This window comes from Parasteatoda tepidariorum, chromosome 4 (genome assembly GCF_982258835.1).
Source record: "Parasteatoda tepidariorum strain Cologne lab strain chromosome 4, Ptep-v5.0, whole genome shotgun sequence".
NCBI lineage: Eukaryota > Metazoa > Arthropoda > Arachnida > Araneae > Theridiidae > Parasteatoda > Parasteatoda tepidariorum.
Genome location: NC_141758.1, coordinates 56,331,246 through 56,354,206, shown reverse-complemented (window position 1 = coordinate 56,354,206; position 22,961 = coordinate 56,331,246). Strand labels below are relative to the sequence as shown.

At 32.7% G+C, this 22,961-nt stretch overlaps 2 protein-coding genes across 5 annotated transcripts in view; one reads left to right on the top strand and one right to left on the bottom strand.

Annotated features, from left to right (window-relative positions):
• Positions 1 to 22,961, bottom strand: part of LOC107440650 (uncharacterized) — a 189,690-nt gene that overhangs the window by 88,349 nt on the left and 78,380 nt on the right. Inside the window, exons 3-4 of one of the 4 annotated variants that reach the window (XM_087161162.1) lie at positions 9,326 to 9,398; positions 8 to 83 (exon numbers count right to left, since the gene is read on the bottom strand). The gene's annotated coding sequence lies outside the window, so the exon portion shown is untranslated. The other 3 variants (XM_087161165.1, XM_087161163.1, XM_087161164.1) reach the window with 3 other exon arrangements.
• The window catches only part of LOC147810969 (uncharacterized), a 41,978-nt gene continuing 33,206 nt past the window's right edge, over positions 14,190 to 22,961 (top strand). The window contains exons 1-4 of the mRNA XM_087162173.1: positions 14,190 to 14,444; positions 15,912 to 17,805; positions 17,939 to 17,979; positions 18,054 to 18,995. Of these exons, the coding sequence (XP_087018299.1) occupies positions 14,190 to 14,444; positions 15,912 to 17,805; positions 17,939 to 17,979; positions 18,054 to 18,995 (3,132 nt within the window). The remainder of the gene's footprint in view (positions 14,445 to 15,911; positions 17,806 to 17,938; positions 17,980 to 18,053; positions 18,996 to 22,961) is intronic.

The following is a 22,961-nucleotide window of genomic DNA, read 5'->3' as shown; positions in this document are numbered from 1 at the left end:
CTCTTACCTTTAATTCGCCGACTGTAGACAGACTTTTTAAACATTGAATTTTTTGCATCACATTTTTTGACACAAACTATTTCCTGAAATTAGAAATACAGCTATTAGAAACGCTTGCGATAACTCAGTATGCCTTCATTTTTTTATCACCACCGCCGCTGAACAGTCGACCAAATTTTGAGTTTTCAGCTACCAACGTTCAAACTACGTAGCCTTGTAATTTTGTACCCGATCCAGAAGATATGGGAACTTCTGTATCAAGTATTGGGAGAAATTTGCCTTTGTAAAGAACTGTTTTTGAAGTAAATAACCCGCATTTGCGTTACATGTAGAGGATAATAACGAAAACCTCAAATGGTTTCTCAAACTCTAACCTATGATCTCTAAAAAAAAAACTGATTTATTTCAAGTTGTTTTCAATGAGACCAAATAGCTTCAAGGTGAATCAAAAATATTCATCGCTCAGTTTCTCTGATTTACTATACTTCTCAATTCTAAACAAAGACACAAAGCTTCTTGCAAAAAACCTGCAGATTGATTAAGTAAATCTTTAATCGCACATTTTTGATAAGTGCAAAAATAATTAGCACCTGCAACAATTTAGTAAAATATATTGCTGGATAAAAAATAGTTAATACTTTTCCAATTAGTCAGGCTCATAACGGTGACATTTAAAACGAGACGGGTTGACATATGCATACCTTGAGTAATTTGAATTGTCCCAAAATTAGAAATGATTGACATTCACAGAAAATATTTGAAAAACCTATGTTTAAATTCATTTTTATTATTAGTTTTCCATAGGAATACTCAGACAAAAACTTCACACTAAACAAATGAAAAGATGCACAAAGGTTTATGTCAAAAAGTACGAAATAAACCAATTTTAAGGAACTTTTTTTAAGCAATTACATTAAAAAATCAAAACAATTTTACCGTTAATGAATAATATTTTATTCTCACGCAGTGCAGTTTTCATTAATCATATAGAATGAAGTAGAATAGAATACAAAAATTTGTTTTAGTCATTGTTCTTATTTTTAACGCTTCTGCCTGCCGATTTCTGCTGAGGCCATGGCACGCTTAAAACAGTACAATAAGTTACGGGAAGCCTAGGTGAACTACATTGGACTGCAGTAAGAGTAAATTAGGTAGCAGTTTCGTGTCCCGCATTCAACGAAGAACACCGACGTTTAGAAGAAAACAGTATGCAAACTGAGAGTATGATACGAATGACTTAAAAATTAATAAAATCACGGCTGGTCAGAGGTTCTTAAAAAGACTTTGAAATTAAAGCTCTTAGCTGTGCTTTTATCAAAAAAACGTAAAGCTTTTAACTGTGAACTTAAAAACTAAGAAAAAGGTGAGACTTTCCTGACCGAGAAGTACTGTCCTTCCTCCAGAGTTGTTCTCAAAATAGTGGCTGTAGCAGGTTTGATTCTAACTTTAACTCTGGTGGTTTGTGTACCATTCTTCGATTTGGCAAAAGTTACCGAGCATGGATAATTAAGGAACACTGGCTGTACAGTTTACAGTTTATAATATCAAATTAACGGTAGAACACACGCACATACGCAATTACACATGTTATTGTTGTAGTTTATTTACTTCGCACTAGAGCTCACAATAAGCTATTGGCGCCGGTCTGGGCAACATCCCTGAGGATGATTCGAAGATACGCCATCCCAATCCTCTGCAGAGAAGATGAGATGTCACCCCTGTTTCGGTAGCCCGATGACCTGCCTGTGAAGTCGAGCATTTTACGGTAGAACAGTTTAACGAGGACCGATACCGCACACCCTCGGTTCCTTAACATGCTGATTGAAGTCGTCACTCACCACTGCCAGTAATGCTTGACTTCATTAACATATTGGGAACAGTGCCTTAATGATCAATCCACCGTGGAACATAAAAGTTACGTATTCACTAACCTTGAATTGAAATGCTTAGACAAGAATAGGTAGGAGTAGAAGTAACAGGTTCGATTTCCACTTCAATTCTGGATATATCGTTAATTATCTCTCTTTTAGGTCCCGCAGTGGACTGATCGTTAAGACACGGTTCCCATCAGATCACCGAAGTCAAGCATCACTGGCTGAGGTCAGTGTGCGGGTGGGTGACCACTTGGATCAGTCTGCGTAGGGACCGAGGGTGTGCGGTATGGGTCCTCGTTAAACTGTGCTACCGTAAAGTGTTCGACTTCGCGTGCAGGTCGTCGGGCAACCGAAGCGGACGCGCCATCCCCTCTGCAGAGGATCAAAATTGTGATGGCATGTCTTCGGATCATCCTCAGGGATGTTTCCCAGACCGTTGCCAATAGCCCATTGTGCAGCTCTAGTGCGACGTAAATGAAAAACAACAACAAATCTCTCTTTTCGATTTTATAAATTGCGCTATCGATTCTTCTATTTGATAAGGATTTTTAAAGTATCATATTTATTCAGATATGAAGCTTGACGATGAATAAGGTAACAATTTCAAATTTTGCATCATACTTTCTATTGGTAGTTATTGATTGCTAATTTGTTTTGATTATTTATTGATTGTTTATTGTGGAACAGTGCCAATAACTAACTTATGTTGCAAATGCAACCACTTATTTCAAGAGTGTATTTATTCAGTGTTTCGTTGTTTGCAATGTTGATATTTTAAAGTGTGTGTAATTAAAAAATATTTATCAAATTACTACAAAAAATTATTTTGTTTTTCAACTATTTTGCGTAATACATAAAAAATCAAAAGCAGTATGGGAACTCAATTTTTATTTTTTAGTTTGAGTATAACTATGAAATATCAGCAATTTTTTATAAATTTGTTAAATTTTATCTAAACTTATTTTAAGAGGGAAAATTATCGCAAAAGGTCATGTATTTAAATTATTCGAAAAAACAAGCATTTTAAAATATTTTACTTAATTCACATTCGTATCTATACAATAAAATCTTATAACTGAAATTTTAAATGAAGCTCCCTGCTTAAAGACAATGAAACATCCAATCGTTTCCCGATTAATACTAGCAAAATGTATCGATATTTGATCACCAAATCGGATAAATCGCAACAAAATTTTCAACATAGCTAGAGCACTAAAATTTTAAATAAATTTTGCAACTTGTATACCATTCCAAGTTTTTAATCGTTTTCGAATAGCTACAAATAGAATTTATCTATTATTTAAGAATCGGTTTGAGGATACATTCTTAATAATATTTGATTATAAAAATTAGCATGATTTTTGTAGTTGGGAATTCAATTTCAATTTATTTTTAGTAGTAAATATGAATAGTACGTCATTTGTTAGTTTTTTTGAATTGCGACGTTTTGACAGCTCTTTTTATAATTGTAAACACCTTTATATAAAATATTAAAAGAAATCACTGTTGTTTAAATTCTTTAAATTCATTAAAATGACTTTTCGTTCAGTTTCACATTTATGTTTTCATTATATTAAATATCTTGGAAATTATTTTTTATTTTATACCCGTCGATGAACAGACGACCCAATTTTTGGGTTTACGACTACTAATATTCAACTCCGTAGCCTTGTAATTTTGAACCCAATCCAGAAGACAAGGGAATACCCGGATCAAGTATTGGGAGAAATTTGCCTTCGTGGAGGACTTTTTGATGGTACTAACCCGCATTTACGTTACATGGAGAGGAAAACCAAAAGAACCTCCAACAGTTAGCCTGATGGCTAATGGACACTAACCCATGATCCGTCCACCATTGAGGATATTTCATGTCAGCACTGTGGTCGGTGAAACCTGGATGTGGATTCGTATCGACCAGCCATCGTGGGATTCGAACCCGGTTCTCCTCATTGGAAAGGAAACGCTCTATCCCTTGAGCCATCACGGCTCAGTTTGTTATGATTAATACACACGGAGACAATTATTAGCACTATTTGAACTGTATTCTGTTGCAAGTAAAGAAAAAAAACATTATCTCTATGGAGAGAGCCTGTTTGCATCTAAGTGCAAGCCAAATGTATGCCAAGCTCCCAGCATGAACTTATATCAACAATGCCAACTGTTGAAAGGACGTTGCACAGCTTCCTTTTTGACTGATTTCTTATTGACCACCATAATCAATCAAGTAATAAAAGTCCTGCAGTGGAGACTGATCGTTAAGACACGGTTCCCAGCGGATCACCAAAGTCAAGCATCACTGACTGCGGTCAGTGTGCGGGTTTGTGACCACTTGGATCAGTCTGCGTAGGGACAGAGGGTGTGCAGTATTTTTCCTCGTTAAACTGTTCAACCGCAAAGCGCTCGACTTCATGCGCAAGTCGACGGACTACCTAAACAGGGGAGTTATCCCCTCTGCAGAGAATCAAAATTGTGACGTCATATCTTTGATCATCCTTAGGGATGTTTCCCAGATCATCGCCAATAGCTCAATGTGCAGCTCTAGGGCTGCGTAAATATAGTACCTACCTACATCTTATGAGAAACAAAAAAAAAAGCTATCTCGCATTTAATTTGCTAAGAGCATATCAGCATAAGACGCGCCATTTTTAGTGGTCCAATTAAATCCAATGCTTTTCCAACGTCATATAGTTATTTCTTTTTCAAGAACGAATGTTCTCCTTACTTATCGAAAAATGTCGCCAAGTCTAAAATTCCAATAAAACTACAAAATTATAATATTTTATTTAAAAATAATTTTATGATATACATAGTAAAAGATAACACGGTTTAAATTTCTATCTGACGTGTTTGACTTTTAAAAGCTTTTATATTGTTTTGAAAGTATATTTGTATAATTTGATAACGAAATAAAGCTTAACTATATACCGTCGTTGTCGGTTACTTAAATTTTATACCTCAATAGTCTTTACTTGCAACGAAGTATAGTTTACAATTGTAAGCAGTTTATAAATTTAATTTAATAATTTAGATATCTCCTTTTAAAAAAGAGTTTCTTTCTTTTCTTCCACTTTGGTTAGAAAAACATTTTTCTTCCAATTTTACACCGTGGGAGAAACATGCCAACTCTGGAATTTTAGTTTTAATGTTAGACTTTATGTAAGACTTTCTGAGATGCAATATTTAAACGATTAATAAACTTCACTTTTATAGGTCGAAAATTAAAATAATCAATTATAAAATAGTGCGCTAACTCCGTTACAGTGTATGAATAAAATAAAATACGTATACATTACCCAAACAGGAAAATCAGAAATGATGGAATATAAATTTGGGGAATGTAATCATAAACATACATTCTTGCAAACCAGTTGAGTTATTAAACTCTTTTTGTTTGGCTTTGCGGGAGTTAGGGGAGGGGGTGTACTTGGCTTTGCTTTGTGGGAGAGCCTTATTCATCTGGTATAATCAGCTTCATGAGATTCATGAAAACAATATGAGGGGGAAATGAATTCATTCATTAGACAACCTACGAAGAAAACGGCTCAGTTTCTAATAATAATTCTAAAAGCTGTGTTTCCGGATTGCGTTTAGGAAGAGAAGTTAGTAATATTTCTGACTCATTTCCGGTTTATCAGAACATTCTATTTTGAAATTTGGATTTTTTTCCCTTAATCTTCTTTTTTTACATTCTTTTTTTTTTTGAAATTTCTGAAAAAAACATCTAAACTTGCATTGGAATTTCATAAATTTTCTACTTAGGAGAAGGTTTTACTACTAATAATCGAGGGTTAAATCAATGCAAAAAGGAGATATGGAATTCGGTATTTAAATATACCAGGAGAAAAATTATCGGCTGGTTGTGATGATGTGATTAAATTCAAAGCAATTTTAAAATTCTTAATGCAAACGAAGATCTGATAAAGTTTCAAAGAGGTGTTATGGCATCATGTTATGGGCAAATCAAGATGTTTATATTTTATCAGTTTTGAACGTTCAATTACGGAAATTAAAATCGTACAAGTAAATCCCTTGAGCCATGGTGGCTCAGGAGATAGAGCTCTCGCCTTTCCATGAGGTGACCCGGGTTCGAATCCCAGAGATGGCTGGTTGGCACGAATTTCGCCCCATTAAAATTTCATGACAAGGTGGATTTTAGCTGAGCATACAAGACTTTGCCGAAAGAAACCTTATAATTACCAAGATTTAAGATTATTTTCATATTGAGACTAGTTTTATTAAGGGATTTTTTCACGCTTGAAAACACGAAGTCAACCTCGATTAAAGGTTTTAATATAGAAGGTTGTTTTCCAAGATTTTGGCTAAGGGTAATGTGCGTATAATAGAGCAGATTGTTTTAACGCTAGAAGGTTTAAACGTAAACCGCATAACAAACCTTTTTTGGTTTAGATTACAAGGTTTTTGCTGAGTGACAATGAACCTTATTTTGCTATTTGGGTTAACTCTGTTGTTTTTCTGAGTGTTGCTGAAAAGATGACGTGGTATTGTTTTCTACAAATTTAGCACCTTACTCTTGGACTATTTATCAAATGTTAAATTTTTTAATCCATCGCTCTCTGTTTACATTTTTCATAGGCGTTTTTAATTTCAAATTTCTAGACCGTACAGATTTTGCACAGAAAAATAAAACAATTGAACAATTGCTTCATAATAAATAAAAAACATATGATTGCTTACGGTGATGACTGCTGACGACTTGTTTTGTATAGAGGTAAAGAAATTTGTTAAGACTCATGCACACTTTATTTAGTTTTCGTATTATTTTCTTATGCACCTTTAATCACTTTCATTTTCCATTGTTTTCCACACTTATAATAACAAATTATGATAAATTTCTGCAAGTCACTGAATGCCTCATTATGTATTACAATAACAATTTTTATCGATTACATTTACAGACTATCGTATTTATATTGTCATCTTAATTTTAGAAATCCGTATGCTTCGGTAAGGTTACAAAATAAACAAGCTCCATTGGCAATGTTTTTCGAAAACACATTTTTGAAATAAAGGCAAAAAAGTAAAGAAGTTCAAAATCTAAATCAATTTACACAAATACCATTATTTTGTCTGCATCTGTACTATTTAACTACATAAAATTTATCACATTAACTTACTAGAGTCGTTTGTTAAGTTAATAGATCTTGGCATCATTTAATTATATCAAAAAATTTATCAAGCACACTTATATATAAAATTGGGGGTATGGCGTAATATATAATGATAAGTCACCTTCTCATTTAACACATATACTCTAATGTTTAAAGCTGTTGTTATAATGTAATTTTGTAAAGAAACAAGGTGCAAACGCAACTAATTATTTGAATCTAATAGGCGAAATTAGGCGAATCCATCAGCGGAAGGAAAGAGAATGTCCCCGAGTAACCATCATCTATTTTTGAAGAAGAAAAAATATTAACTTGCTGTGATTCCTCGAAATTATTTTTAACGTTTGTTTTGTATATAAACAAGGTACAAACGCAAACAGAATGTCCCCGATTTAGTTAGTTTTTCTTCCAGTTAACTTAAGCTTTAAACTCTTAACAAAAGTACATATATTTCATAGTTGTCAAGTATTTTTTTGAAATAAATATTCGCTATTGTAAAAGACATAAAAAGTTGAAAAAAATCTGAAATAAATTAGCTTATTTATTTTTCTAAAGGTTTTTTTTATGAATTTTTTTTTTCTGCCATTAAACAACTTATATTTTTTTAATTTTAAGCATAACCTTCAGCGAAATTAGCAAGAATATTTTTGTGGCCCTGAACAGTTATAATAATGAATAATCAGTCATAATAATGAATTAAAATTATCATAACAATGAATTTATTGGAATTTCGATCCTCAGTGAAGGCTTGAAATCCAACCAGCCTCTAATTGGTGGGTACCAGTTTGTCAGGGAATTAAAAGTGGCCTGTTCGAAACATAAACATACAATGCTAAACATACAATGTTTAGCATTGTTTCGCCTGTTTCGCCTGTTCGAAACATAATGTTCAATGTTTGGCCTGTTCGAAACATAAACATACAATGCTAAACATACAATGCCACGATCGTGCTGTTGGTCACAACTCTCTTGGCTCATAATTGGCTGTAGCGGGAATGCTTTGCTTTTTCTACAAGTAATGAAGTGGTGACCACATTTCGAAAGTATTTTGTAATCACTATATTTTACTTCATCACCATCGTTGAACAGTCTATCCAATTTTGTGTTTACGATTACTAATGCTTAACTCCGTAGCCTTGTAATTTTGAACTCAATCCAAAAAACAAAGAGGCGAGAGGACCCATAATTAAGAGAACTGGAACAACCCAGAAGACATGGGAACGTCTGTATCAATTATTGGAGCAAGCTTTTGATAGAACTAACTTATATTTCCCTTGCTCGGGGAGGAAAATAGCGAAGCCCTAGAAAGGTTAGCCCGATGGTAAGGCGATTCCAACTCTTCTATCTACCACTGAGGATATTTTTCGTCTACCACTGTAGTTGGAACTAGATGTGTTCGGAATTCGTATCACCTCATTCGGAGACGAGTGCTCTATCTTCTGAGCCACGGTGGCTAAAAAAATAGTTGTCTACATTTGTAATTAAGTACTTGCAATTGCAGTTAATTACAAAAAAAATGTATCTTTTCCGACAGCTGATATTAGTAGGCCAGTGTCAAAATTCGCTATCTCAAAAGTTATGATCTTATTTAGTGTCATTATAATAAATACGAAATGCGAGGACAGAACGCTTTTAAAATCATTTTGAGTCACAGACAAAAATGAAATTTAAAAGTGTATTTTCAACCAGTAATAATTGGAAAGACAGGTACAAATATTTATGTTTAGATTTTCGTGTCATAGAAAACTATATTAGTTTATATTGGTGACAAACAATACACTTGTTAATAAGCATCAGATTTCAACGCGATAAAATCCACTTAAAGATGACAGACCAGAAACTATTTGACTCATAATTGTCAAGTTAACGCATATTTAAACCCGAAGTGCAATATTTTCGAGCAAAGATAAAAGAATGAATTCCCATCAGTATTAATTAGATATCAAGGGAGATATCGAAATCCTGACAGCACACAGATATTAGTTTCTCATTTGGGATACAGTAACTTAGTTTCAGCTGCAGCAGGAAGTTTATGAAAACTAATATAGTTTTAGTCCAGCCGCGTCATCATCCAATGATAATACGATATATTCTCGATGCCGGAATCATGATATAAGCACTTGACGTCACAGTTGATGACGTCAGAAACGGACTATCTCGTTATGATGGAGTTGAGAGGTAAGAAAAATAAAATAAATGGAGAAGTTAAAACGAGTATTTTGAAGTTTTAAGAGAACTTAATGGTATTTTATTTGATCATGGCTGGTATTCGTTATATTTTTAGATTATTAATACATTAAAAGGAACGGAATAGAAAATGCTTACCTAGAATTTGTGTCAACAACCTCTGATGTTTGATTCCATAATTTTCAGCAGAGGTGATAGGTATTTTTTAATTCTGAAAAGGAAGAAAAATTAGAATATATATAAAGAATAGTACAATTCATGAAGATTTATTTTACAGAGAAAGTTAAGACACTTTGTTCATTAATTTAGTGGTATGTTGCTGATCATAAGGTAATTGTACAGTGCATACAATATATTTTCATGCATTCGCTACAGTGCGCAAAATAAACTACCCTGAATAACTTCTGATCTAATGATCTGATCTTCACGTTCTGTGACTAAATCTTAATGGTTCGAGGTGAAATTAAATATGTTAATTAATTAGTGCAGACGATATTTTACTTACGAAATCAGACGATATTTACGAGTGCAGACGATATTTTAGTGACGAATCGTGACGACACAATTGTACTTTCTCTGAATAAACATAATTTTGTGACGAATTCAGACTTCTGAGTCCAAAAACATAGGGGTTGCCGCAATCTGGGAAATATAGTCCCACAATAGCTTGGTCAGGAGAGCTGTCCAAAGTTTGGACTCCTTAATGTTAATTTCACTTTTTGCGTATTTCACCATATCTCAAGAACTTTTTAAGCAAATTGAAAAGTTTTGCCGTTACCAATTGATCCACCATGAAAAATACAGCTTTTAGTGGATATTTATAATTTTTTATTATTTTATTTAATAATTGTCGAAAAAATTATTTATTAGGGTAATAAATAAATCCACTAAATAAAAATTTAGTAGACTATCTACCCATTTACTAATTATAAATCCAGCAATTTTTAAATGAAAAAAAAATACAGCTTTGAAACCAAATTAATTTATTGTAAAACACAATAAATTATGCTCTCATATTACAGCTGTTGCTTGTTATCATCAAAAATATTTATAACTGGATAACTCGGAATACAAAAAAAGGGGATTTTTGATAATTTTAGGATATTTGGCAATGAAAATCCTTAAGCATAGCTAATACAAAAATATAAGCTTTACAATGCACTGTTATAAACAGTGAATAAACACTTCACCGAAACACGAGTAAATAACTTAAGATGAATCAATGGGGAAATTTTCTTCCACATAGTAAGAATTTTCATTCTAAAATTATGGTTAAATAATCGGCAGCAGTCTGTCCATCTGATTAATCGTAAAGTTTACTTTAAAAAAAACTTTTTACCTTCACTGTTTTTGAACCTTTTACAAGAAGTATGGTTATAAAACCATGGATATAAACAAAACTATATGGTTTTTCAACCATTTACAACTAGCATGTTTTCCAAACAGTAAAAACGAAATTGAACTAGACATAGGAGCTAGGTTTATCGTTAGATAATAGGCATAGGAGAGTACAGGACATTGCAAACTCTCCATGTTACTGACATATTAGTCCTCTCGGCTATAATATGTACGCAGTTGCAAGAAACTGAGTGGCTTCGTTAAGTGGACCCAGTTGGTGCGATAAAATTCTGGTTGTTTAACCGCATTAGGTGAAAGCAATTAATAAATGGTTTTTCTCACATTTAACAGTTTGAATACCATCTTATTTATGGTTATTTGACTGTTTTGTTTGAATATGGTAAAATAACAATTAAATAAATTGTTATTTTACTACTTTTACCGTGAAGTTTCTAACAGTGCAATAATTTGTAAGCATTTTGGTCTTTTGAATTTTTTTAGCAATTGGAACTTCATGGCTAACTCTATGTTTGCCTCAAGTCACATTTTTTTCATACTTTAAATTTTAAATTAATTATGAAGGTGAACCAGAATTTATGATGAAAAGTTCCTCCCACGGGTATAGTGATCTCTTAATTTTTTGTTCAGTCCTTCACTTAAAGGTCAGTAGAATAAAAGCTGAAATTTTTTTTAAAAATCCTATCCTAAAAGTGGTCTAAAAAACCTAAAAAGATGGTTAACAGTTAAACTTTGAACTTTTCGAATATCTCATTCATGTCATATTGGTCTGGCTTGATCAACATCAACATTGATCTGAAAATCATTAATTTTATTAAATTAATCTTAATTAATTTAATTTAATTAACCTTAAATTAATCTTAGATTTAGTTCAACTTCAACCTACAACCATATTCCTTATTATATCGATTGTACGTAAATTGGCAAAACGATCAACCCTATTAACAGAGAAATTACAGAATTAATTAACAGAATTAATTATCGTTGGAGAAATGGATAAAATTTTAGTTATAGAATTTCAATCTTAATATATATGTTCTGAATTCGCAAAATTTCACAAAACATAAAAATAAGCAATTTTTTTAAATTTCAATTTAAACAGTAATTTCAGTTTTAACTTAATTTTACAAAGTTGGTAAAGGTAAACAAATAAAACTTTCTGTTCATCAAAAAGTTGCAATTAAACTACAAGACTATGGCAGTAAAAATGGAAAAATAGAAATATTTTTCGTATAAATCAAAGTTCATTCTCAGAGAGTTAATTGAATTTAACGTTTGAGTGCTTTTGCATTTTTTAAATAAAATATAAACCCACTGAAACAGCGTGTTATGGCTTTCAAACTTGAAATTTAAGAAAAATAAAAGTTTCTGGAAAATAAAATTTTTAAAAGGATTTCAGAATGTTTGCGGAAATTTAATATTATTCTCTTCCTTTATTCAATTATATATTTTAAAGTTTCAGTAGATTAATTATTTTTAAAAAAAAATGAAATTAGAATCAACGCCAGAAAAAAAGAGTACTGGAGGAAAAACATTTGTCTCGGAGGAATATTTAATTCAATTAATAGAACATTTAAAAAAATTTCCTCTAAGTAAACAATTTTCGAATAAAATTCCAATTCTAAAAGCTAAAAATGGATTCAACGATATACATATGAATAAAAAATTATATACTATTTGAAAATTTTTAAATCTAAAAACGTAAGCTAAAACAAGAAACTCCCTACTTGTCAAGTACAGGGTCCCAAAGCTATCGCCTTTTATTTATATTTTTAGAAAAATTGCTAGAAATAAAGACAATACACACTATTCGACACATAATGTAGTATTAAAGAACGGACGAATCATTAGCAATTCAGAGTCCCGCAGTAGACTGATCGTTAAGACACGGTTCCCAGCAGATCACCGAAGTCAAGCATCACTGGCTGCGATCAGTGGTGACGACTTGGTTTATTCTGCGTAGGGACCGAGGGTGTGCGGTATTGGTTCTCGTTAAACTGTTCTACCGTAAAGTGCTGGACTTCGCGTGTAGGTCGTCGGACTACCGAAGCGGGGGTGTCATTCCCTCTGCAGAGGATCAAAATTGTGATGGCATGTTTTCGGATCATCCTCAGGGATATTTCCCAGACCGTCGCCAATAACCCGTTGCGCAGCTCTAGTGTGACGCAAATGAACTACAACAACAACAACATTATCTAGGATGATGGGATTAAAAACATCCAAACACATTAGTTTGTCTAACAAAACTAAGATAATCTGAGCTGTGGTTATTAGGCAATCAAACCGGTTTTTATATTTGATATTTTGCTTTCCTTAGAATTGATTCGCCATACTTAAATAATATTTTTGCGTTTTCATTACTTATACTGTGAAACCTCTCGGGAGTGACCACTCTCTGTTCCAAAACTAAAATGGTCGTTAAAGGAGGTTGGTCGTTCTTAAGGATTAGCACCATTGTTTTCAAAATGTAATCGAAGATACATGATTTTTCGTAAACAATAATAACTTCCGTCAGTGTCATTTTCTTGATGCGGAAATGCGTGTTGGCGTCATGAAAACCAGATCTATGAATAAAATTTAATAAAAATGACAATAAAAATGACCCCTTCTGATATAATGTGCAAAAACAGATTTACCAATTATGAATGATAGTTTATTTTATAACCGTAGTTGAACAGCTGACCCAATTTTTTTGGGATTACCACAGCTAATGATCAACTCCGTAGCCCTGTAATTTTGAACCCAATCCAGAAGACAAGAGAACTCTTGGATAAAGTATTGGAAGAAATTTGCCTTCGTGGAGGATTTTTTTGTTGGAACTAATCCACATTTGCGTTGAAAAGAGAGAGAAAACCACGAAAAACTCTCATGGTTAGCCTGACGGCAAGGGACTCTAACCCATGATTCAAGCTGGGTGCGGGATTTGTATCGACCAGCCATCGTTGGGATTTGAACCCTGGCCACATCATTGAACGCTCTATCCCCTGAGTCACCACTTCTCTAATATATCTTTATTGTCGAACAGCTTATATTGCTATTAATTTGTTATAAAATAAGAATTTTCACAGAAAAGTTTCAGAACAAAAAGATTCACCGCACGAAGAGGATGTGTATTTACTGCTTCCTGAATTTATTTAGTTTAACTTTAGTTATTAGAATGAATTTAGTTTAATTTAGTCGATTAGTTTTCAAGAGAAAGTGACATCAGAATCAACGATAACGTTTCAAATAAACGAACAATTATGCTTTTCGTGTAAGTTTTGCATTTAATTTTATACAATAAAAATTAACTAACTTTAAAAAATAAGAAGAGATTTATTTGTTTGAGACGCGATTTTTTTTCTATCTAAACTTTCAACTATAAAAATATATCATCATCGTGCTTAGTGCAGTTTGGATATATATATATGATGTTCAATATCTCAGAAATATAGCGCCAACTTGTCATCTTTGTCTCAGCATCCTCGCCACCGTTTGTTGTAACCCTAATCAGTTGAAAATTAGTTGTTGATCTTATAGCATGAGCGTGCTCGTAGCACCAATCATAATAAAAATCTTTAATACAGTCCATTTCATTTGTTAACAAACGAACCAGCGTAGAAATCAATCAATTGGTATCAAACATTAGTGGTCCGTCGAGCCGGAGATGGAAAAAGAAAAACTAAATAGATGGAAGCGTGCCGTCAAAGGTACCATAACAAAGCTAGAAACATACATTGACCAGACGAAGGAACATAACCATACTGAATTAGAGGTCAAGCTGAAGCGTGTGGAACAATTGTATAAAAAAGTTGATGAATTAAAGGAGCATTATTATGGGCTAAAAGACATAACTGACCCTGAGGTAACTGAAGTAGAAACGGACTTGGAGGGAACAGTAGACAGACTCGAAGCTCTGGAGGTAAGAATTAAAGATATTCTTAACTCTTTGATAATTAAACCTTCAATAATTAATTGTGAAAATGAAATATCTCAGGCTGATTCGAAAACAAAACTAGAAATTAAACTACCCGAGATACCACTACCGGTATTTCATGGTAAATTTGACGAATGGCCCAATTTTAAATCGCAATTTGATAACATTATAACTAAAAACAATGATTTAAACGATTCTCAAAAATTGCATTATTTGAAAGCGTCATTGCTGGGCGACGCTAAACGTCTCGAAACTGTTGACGATTCTTTTGAATCACTTTTAAAAGCATTAGAAAATAGATTTGAGAATAAACGTCTCCTGACTGAGACTTACATAAATCAAATTTTGGAAATTGAAAAACTTACAAATGAATCAGCTGGAGATATTAGAAACATGGTAGATATTTTAAAGAAAAATATCAGAGCTTTGAAGCTTCTAAATTTTGATCGTAATAATTTATCTGACATACTTCTGCTTAACATCATTTTGAAAAAGGTAGATCGAGAAACTAGAAAACAATATGAACAAACGATCGCATCAAATGAAATACCAGAATTGGATAAGTTTTTAGAATTTTTAGAAAAAAGAAGCCAAATTCTTGATAGTATTAGTCGAACAGCTTCTTCTTCAATTTATAAACATAAGCAAGCTGTTAATAAGAGTAAATCTTTCCTGAATTCGAATAATAATCCTAACTCTTGTGTAATCTGTAAATTACCACACATGATTTATAAGTGCAATACTTTTCAAAATATGAAGGTTTCGGATAGATTTAATGAAATAAAACGATTAAATTTGTGTATTAATTGCTTAAAGAATAATCACAAAGTTAAAGACTGTAAATCGAATAATTCTTGCTTCGTTTGTAAAAAACGCCATAACACTTTACTGCATATTTATGAGATTTCTTCCCCGCCTCCTACCTCCTCAGTTTCTACGATGCCAGGCGCCGATCAAACAACTGTCTCGCAAGTGCATGATTCATTCCCACAAGAACATTCGAACACTTTTTCTAATTATTTAGTATCAAAAAAGAAACAAAATATTCTCTTGCCTACTGCAGTTGTTTATATTAGAAATGAATTGGGAGACTATTATCCATGCAGAGCGATTTTGGATTCCGCTTCTCATCTTTCTTTCTGTAAACAAAATTTAGCTAATAACTTAATGTTGAAAAAGGAAAAAATAAATGCTTCTGTTTCTGGATTGAGCGATATTTCGGTAAATATCAAACAAAAGATAACCACTGCAATTAAAAACAATAGTGGAAGTTTTTCAACATCTTTAGAATTTTTAATTGTTCCTTCGATTACAAATTTGACGATAATTAATCCGGTTGAAGTATCTAATATAAAAATTCCATCGGACATTAATTTGGCTGATCCAGAGTTTAACACACAAAAAGAAGTAGAATTAATTATAGGTTGCGAGCTCTTTTTTGAAATTTTAAAGCCAAATCAGCTTCGATCGCCATGTAGTAATTGGTTGTTTCAAGAAACTGTTTTTGGTTACATAGTCGTAGGGAGCTCCGATAATAGTACAAATAGAGCATATTGTGGATTAACGCTTAGTTCAGATATAAATTCGGAAAGCCTTGATAAACAGCTACAAGCATTTTGGAATATAGAAACTGTTGAGGAGCCCTCTGTTGAACATAGTGTCGAATTTGAGTTATGCGAAACTCAATATAAAAATACTCATTATCGAAATCATGAAGGGCGTTACATAGTACAGTTGCCTTTGAAGGAGGATCCCTCTTCGCTCGGTGATTCTAAAGCCGTTGCCGAAATGCGTTTAAATCAATTATGGAAAAAACTCTCAAAGGATGAGGAGTTGCAATCACTTTACAAATCATTCTTAATGGAATATGCTGACTTGCAGCATATGCAATTAGTTGTAGAACCTCTTGATAAAACAACTTCGTATTTTTTACCTCATCATGGTGTACTTCGCCCAGATAGTAAAACCACTAAGTTGAGGGTGGTATTTAACGCTTCCTCCAAAACGACATCCGGTCTTTCTTTAAATGATATTTTGTACAAAGGCGGTACTATACAACAAGATTTATTTTCAATACTTTTGCGATTCAGGCAACATGTATATGTGTTCACTACTGACATTTCTAAAATGTTTAGGCAAATTTTGATTCACCCTGATCATCGAAATTTACAGTTGATAATATGGAAGAATAGCGTGAATGACCCAGTGCAAACCTTCAAACTTAACACTGTTACATACGGAACTTCTTGTGCACCCTACTTAGCAACCAGAACTATTAAACAACTAGCCATTGATGAGGGTGATAGTTTTCCCCTAGCCGCTGCTGTAATAATTAGAGACACTTATATGGATGACATTTTGTCAGGTAGTTCAGACTTTCAAGAATTTCAATTACTACAAGAACAGTTAGTAGACCTGTTTAAAAAGGCGGGTATGAGCTTACACAAGTGGTGCACTAACACTTCAAAAATTCCTAATTCCATACCATTAGAAGACCAAGCCTATGATTTCTCTTGTGAGCCACCTAATACCATTAAATCCCTTGGGGTTATCTGGAACCCAAATTTAGATTATTTTACTTTCAAGGTTGATGTAAATATGCATGACTCATACACCAAACGAAAGGTCTTATCCACCATCTCACGTTTGTTCGACCCCCTTGGATTCCTTGATCCCATACTAACCAAGGCTAAATTGTTTCTCCAGAAACTCTGGATACTCAGATTGGAATGGGATGAACCGCTTCCAGATTCAATGGCTAAGGACTGGCAGTGTTTTGTTTCTACTCTACCTGCCATTGAAAACATGCAAATTCCTCGTCACGTGGGGGAGAAGAGGGGAATCCTGATTCACGGCTTCTCCGATGCATCAGCCGTTGCGTATGGAGCAGTTCTGTACATGCAATCAATTTCGGGAGAAACATCATATACGAGACTTTTGTGCAGCAAGTCCCGCGTTTCACCAGTAAAGCCTATCACGATCCCTCGCTTAGAATTGTGTGCCAGTGTTTTATTGGCACAGCTTTTGAACAAGGTTCTGAAGTCTCTAACCTTGCCCATTCAACAAATAATGTTGTGGACAGATTCTACAATTGTGTTGACATGGCTTCAACGGTCACCTGTTCAACTCAAGACTTTTATCAGCAATCGAGTTAAAGTAATACAAGAACTCACTAAGAACTGTCATTGGAATCACGTTGCATCTGATAAAAATCCTGCAGATGTCCTCTCTCGTGGTCTGAATGCTTCAGAAATTGCTTCCCATGAACTGTGGTGGTTCGGACCAGATTTTTTGAAAGAAGAACTGAATATTGTTCCAATAGAATTTGAAAAACTCTCTTCGGACAGTGAATTTTTACAGGAACTCAAACCCCCTGCCAAAATACTTTTAACTTCTTATAAACTGGACTTAATTGACAATATTTTAAATCGTAGCAATAATTATACTAAAATTTTGAATGTTTTAAGTTATGCTTTCAGATTCATATTCAACTGTAGAAATCCAAGTAGCAAAAGATTTGGTAAGTTATCCTCTAATGAACTAAAGGACACGGAATCCTTTTTAGTTAGAAATGTACAAGCATCTGCTTTTAAGGAGGAAATAGAGGCCATTTCCAAGGGCAAGGCTTTTTCAGGTAAGAGTAAACTCAACTCTTTAAATCCTTTCCTTGATGGTCATCAAATTGTCCGAGTCGGTGGTCGTTTGCATAATGCTGCTCTGGATTATTCTCAAAAGCATCCAGCTATACTTCCTGCAGACCATCCTTTCACTAAATTGTTGATGACTCATTTGCATATCAAAAATCTCCATTTAGGACCTCAAGCGTTGTTATATTGCACTAGAGAAAGGTTTTGGCCACTTCGTGGTCGATCGATAGCTAGGAAAATTGTACATAAATGCATAGTTTGTTTTAAACATAAACCCCTTGTTTCAAATCAACTTATGGGAACCTTGCCTCGAGAAAGAGTAAACCCTAATTATCCTTTTTTGCATTCTGGTGTTGATTATTGCGGCCCTTTCCAAATTAAATATAAACACCAGAGAAAAGGGAATTTCCAACGGATTTATGTTGCAATATTTGTGTGTTTAGCCTCGAAGGCGATTCACTTAGAAGTTGTTTCCGATTTAACAACCGATGCTTTTCTTGCTACTTTAAAGCGTTTTGTAGCTAGACGTGGCAAATGTGCTACGATATCATCTGATAATGCAAAAAACTTTGTTGGGGCTAGTAGGGAATTGCAGCGATTGCAGCATTTTTTGGTTGGAAGATCTATAACTGCCATAGCTGAACCAAGTTTGTTGGATAAATCGGAAACCCGACTTTCTCGATGGCAAAGGTTGACAAAAATTGTTCAATACATTTGGACTAAGTGGTCTCGCGACTATTTGAACAATTTGCAACAAAGAACAAAATGGAAGGTAGAGAAAACAAACATAATTTTAAATGCGATGGTTTTAATAAAGGAGGATAATCTTCCTGTAAATCAGTGGGTCTTGGGACGAATTTTAAAACTATTTCCTGGAACGGATGGAAAGGTTAGAGTAGCGGAGATTAAAACGAGCAAGGGAATTGTTAAACGTAGCATTAATAAATTGTGTATTTTGCCATTGGACAATTAAAAAAGATGTGTGTTAATTTTCTCATTATGTGTACCTACAGCATTTATTCAATCTTTGTAAATTTTATATTGGAATATGTTTATGTACCATTGTTATGCTAATTTGTATGTTTATTGAATATAATTCAACGGCGGGTGGATGTTCAATATCTCAGAAATATAGCGCCAACTTGGCATCTTTGTCTCAGCATCCTCGCCACCGTTTGTTGTAACCCTAATCAGTTGAAAATTAGTTGTTGATCTTATAGCATGAGCGTGCTCGTAGCACCAATCATAATAAAAATCTTTAATACAGTCCATTTCATTTGTTAACAAACGAACCAGCGTAGAAATCAATCAATTGGTATCGAACATATATATATATATATATATATATATATATATATATATATATATATATATATATATATATATATATATATATATATATATATATATATATATATATATATATATATATATATATATATATATAATACAAAAGTAAATACTTTTGTATTAATAAAAGAATTAAATCTCTTTCGTTTTCATAAAAGGTGTTTGTTAAAGAATAAGCGTAGAGAGATTCTATTTCGGGAATTCAAGGCTGAAAACATACCATTGAAATATAAATAGATTTATATTTCAAGGGAAGAGTTATTTTTAGAATCGTTCCCTTTTTCAATTCCTTATAAGGAAGCAGAAATGATTTTCCTTAATGCGTAAGGTTACAAGGAATGTACGAATGTGCCTTTTTACTTCAAATCTATGTTGGTATAAAACGTAAGAACGCATAGTTTTGCGTGTCCTTTTCATCATGATTTGATCCTGATAAGCTGTTCAGGAATTGTCAGAAGTCTTGTCCATTCCCCTCCCGTAGGGAGTGTGGACGTCAACTGTAATCAATACCAGCCTACATTTAAATAAACCTGTTTAGAACGTCTGATGGCTTATGACTGGAATTATTTCAAGCTAAATACAACACTGATAACAGGGTTGGAGCCCTGTATTATATTACATATATTATATTACATGTATATATGTATATATATTTATGTATATATATATATATATATATATATATATATATATATATATATATATATATATATAAGTTCAAAATGAAGAATAAAACAAAGAAAAATATTATATAATTTTATATAATTTTTATAATAAATATTATAAATATTATATAATTTTTCTTTGTTTTATTCTTCATTTTGAACTTATCTAATGAGTTCTGTTTACTTGCAGCTTAAGCGCAATAAATGAAACTTATTGTTTTTCTTAACTTTCTTCGTGTTTTCTTGTATTTACTTATTTATTATTATTATTATATATATATATATATATATATATATATATATATATATATATATATATATATATATATATATATATATATATACCGAAGAGCAATTCCATTATGATCACCCTGCTAATAGCATGTAGGACCACCTTTAGCCCTCAAAACTGCTAGCACCCGCCGTGGCATTGATTCCACAAGCTGCTGATAGGTAGTCTGAGGTATCTGGTAACCAAGCGCTCACCAACTGGTCCTGCAATTCCCTCACATTGCGAGGGGGTAGCGTGGCAGCACGAATTTGGTTTTCCAAGTAGGACCACAAATGCTCTATTGGATTAAGGTCAGGTGAATTATGGGGCCAAGACATGACTTGAAAGTCACTAGAATGTTCCTCGAACCAATCCATGACGATTCGACCCTTATGACATGGTGCATTATCCTGTTGGTAAACACCATCCCCCGCAGGAAAAACTGTTGCCATGAATGGGTGCAACTATGTTCAAGTATATAAATAAGTCAAGTATCAGGAATATATATATATATATATATATATATATATATATATATATATATATATATATATATATATTCCTGTTTCCTTATTTGGCCTTTTCTGCATTTAATACGGAGGTTTGCCTGGTTTTGATGGTCCTTACAAGAGTTTTCACTGTATATATTAATTTGCAACCCCTAGGTCGCTTTCTTTTATTTAATTTATATTTCATAAGATTTATTAAAATGCATGTTAAGACGATGATTTACAAAATTACGGAACACATTGTTTTAGTCCCGCTATTTGTAATTTTTATGCGTCTCTAACACTATATTCCTGAAATAATTTGAATCCTCGGATAAAAAAAATAAATAAATTTAAGACTAAATAAATATTGCAATGATAAAATTGGTTTAAAATCATTGGCAATAAATTATTTCGGTAAATTTTCTCAATTCCGTTACCAAAGAAAACAATTTAATATTTAAATGCATATGAAATGTATACTTGCATATGAAATGTAATATAAAATTATGCCGTGGAAGAAGTGTTTTTCACGATGAATAAATAACACCAAGAATTAAATTGAAAACGAAACACCAAGGCGATAAAAGTAATACATAGAATTCAGTTTCGATAAACGCTAAAACGATCAGACATTTTTGAATTTTGAAATTGAAATCATTTTGCTTTATCGAATTCAATTTAACAAACTTTCATTTCATTTTCACATTCTTCTTCGTTATATTTCATAAAAAATATTTAAAAAAAAAAAGTAGAATTATCAAACGACAGATGGCTTGAATTCGAGAGAGCGATTTTAAATTCAGTTTCTCTATAGCAGATGTTTAAGGCAATTTATATTCATAGAAAATTTTGAGAATAAATTATATTCATGAAGTGTATAAAAAAAAACAATGAAAAACCCAATTTTTAGGACTTTTTAAGGTTAACCTATTTTTTTCATAATTAAAGATTTCACACTACACAACAGCTAATCACCTGGTCAAACAAACAACTCATTTAAAGTTGTTGCCAACGAGAAAAACAGCAAAGTTTGAAAAAAAAAATTTTTTCAATAAAAATATAATGAATAAATTTTGACGAAAATATGCATTTATAAAAAATTCAATAAATATTTCTCATCTAGCAAAATAACCAAATTTAGAATAACGAATTACGTTTCTCTGGCAATCATTCTTATCGTTTACATAAAATACTTCTAGAAAACCACAATTCAGCTTATTTTATTCCTTTTCAACTTATGTTTACACCAAGAACAAATTTATAATATTAAATATTTAAATTTTTTTTCTTTCTCTTCACATTAAATATATTTTAGCAATAATTAGTGTTTTTTTTCCTTGTTTAGCATATTTACGGTTGCTCATAAACTTCTTTTTACCAAGCCTGGGTTCCACTATAAGAACAAGTTCTATCAAATAGAGTTACAAAGCCGAAAAATTGACAACCGCTGTACTTAACTATCAAAAAGGATTTTATTTCACGCTTTTCAAGTATTTTTAATTGTTACTTTTGCGTTGTTTTTGCAACCGTGACTGCAGTACCAAAGATATTATTTTTCGCCTATTTCTTCGCCGAATATATCTAAAAACACTTGAACCCAATCGAACAGCATGAAGAGCACATAACATCGAAATTGTTTTAATTGGATACCAGTAAGTGATGTCATCGTAGGTAGATCTAGAGCCCCTGAATTAGACATAGTATAGCAGCCTCAGGTAGATCAGGGTATTTGTCGATTCAGAAGCCAATCAGGTTCGACACACACGCATGACGTTTATTACAAGTATCCAATAAAAACTGATTTAAATTACATGATTAGGCATAATCACTATCTTTCCTCTCGCGGTGCAAGTAACCAACTATTACTTTATCTGTATTTATTATAGCAGAACCAAACATTAGGATTTTGTGTAGCAAAATATTTTTACTTCTTACTTTTGCGTTGTGATTGTAACAGCAACTGTAAGAGCCGATATAATATTTTTCACCTTATGATTCGGCGTATATATCTCAAAACATTTGAACCCACTCTAACTGTATAAGGAGCTCATAACGCCGGAAAAAATTAAATAAATTAC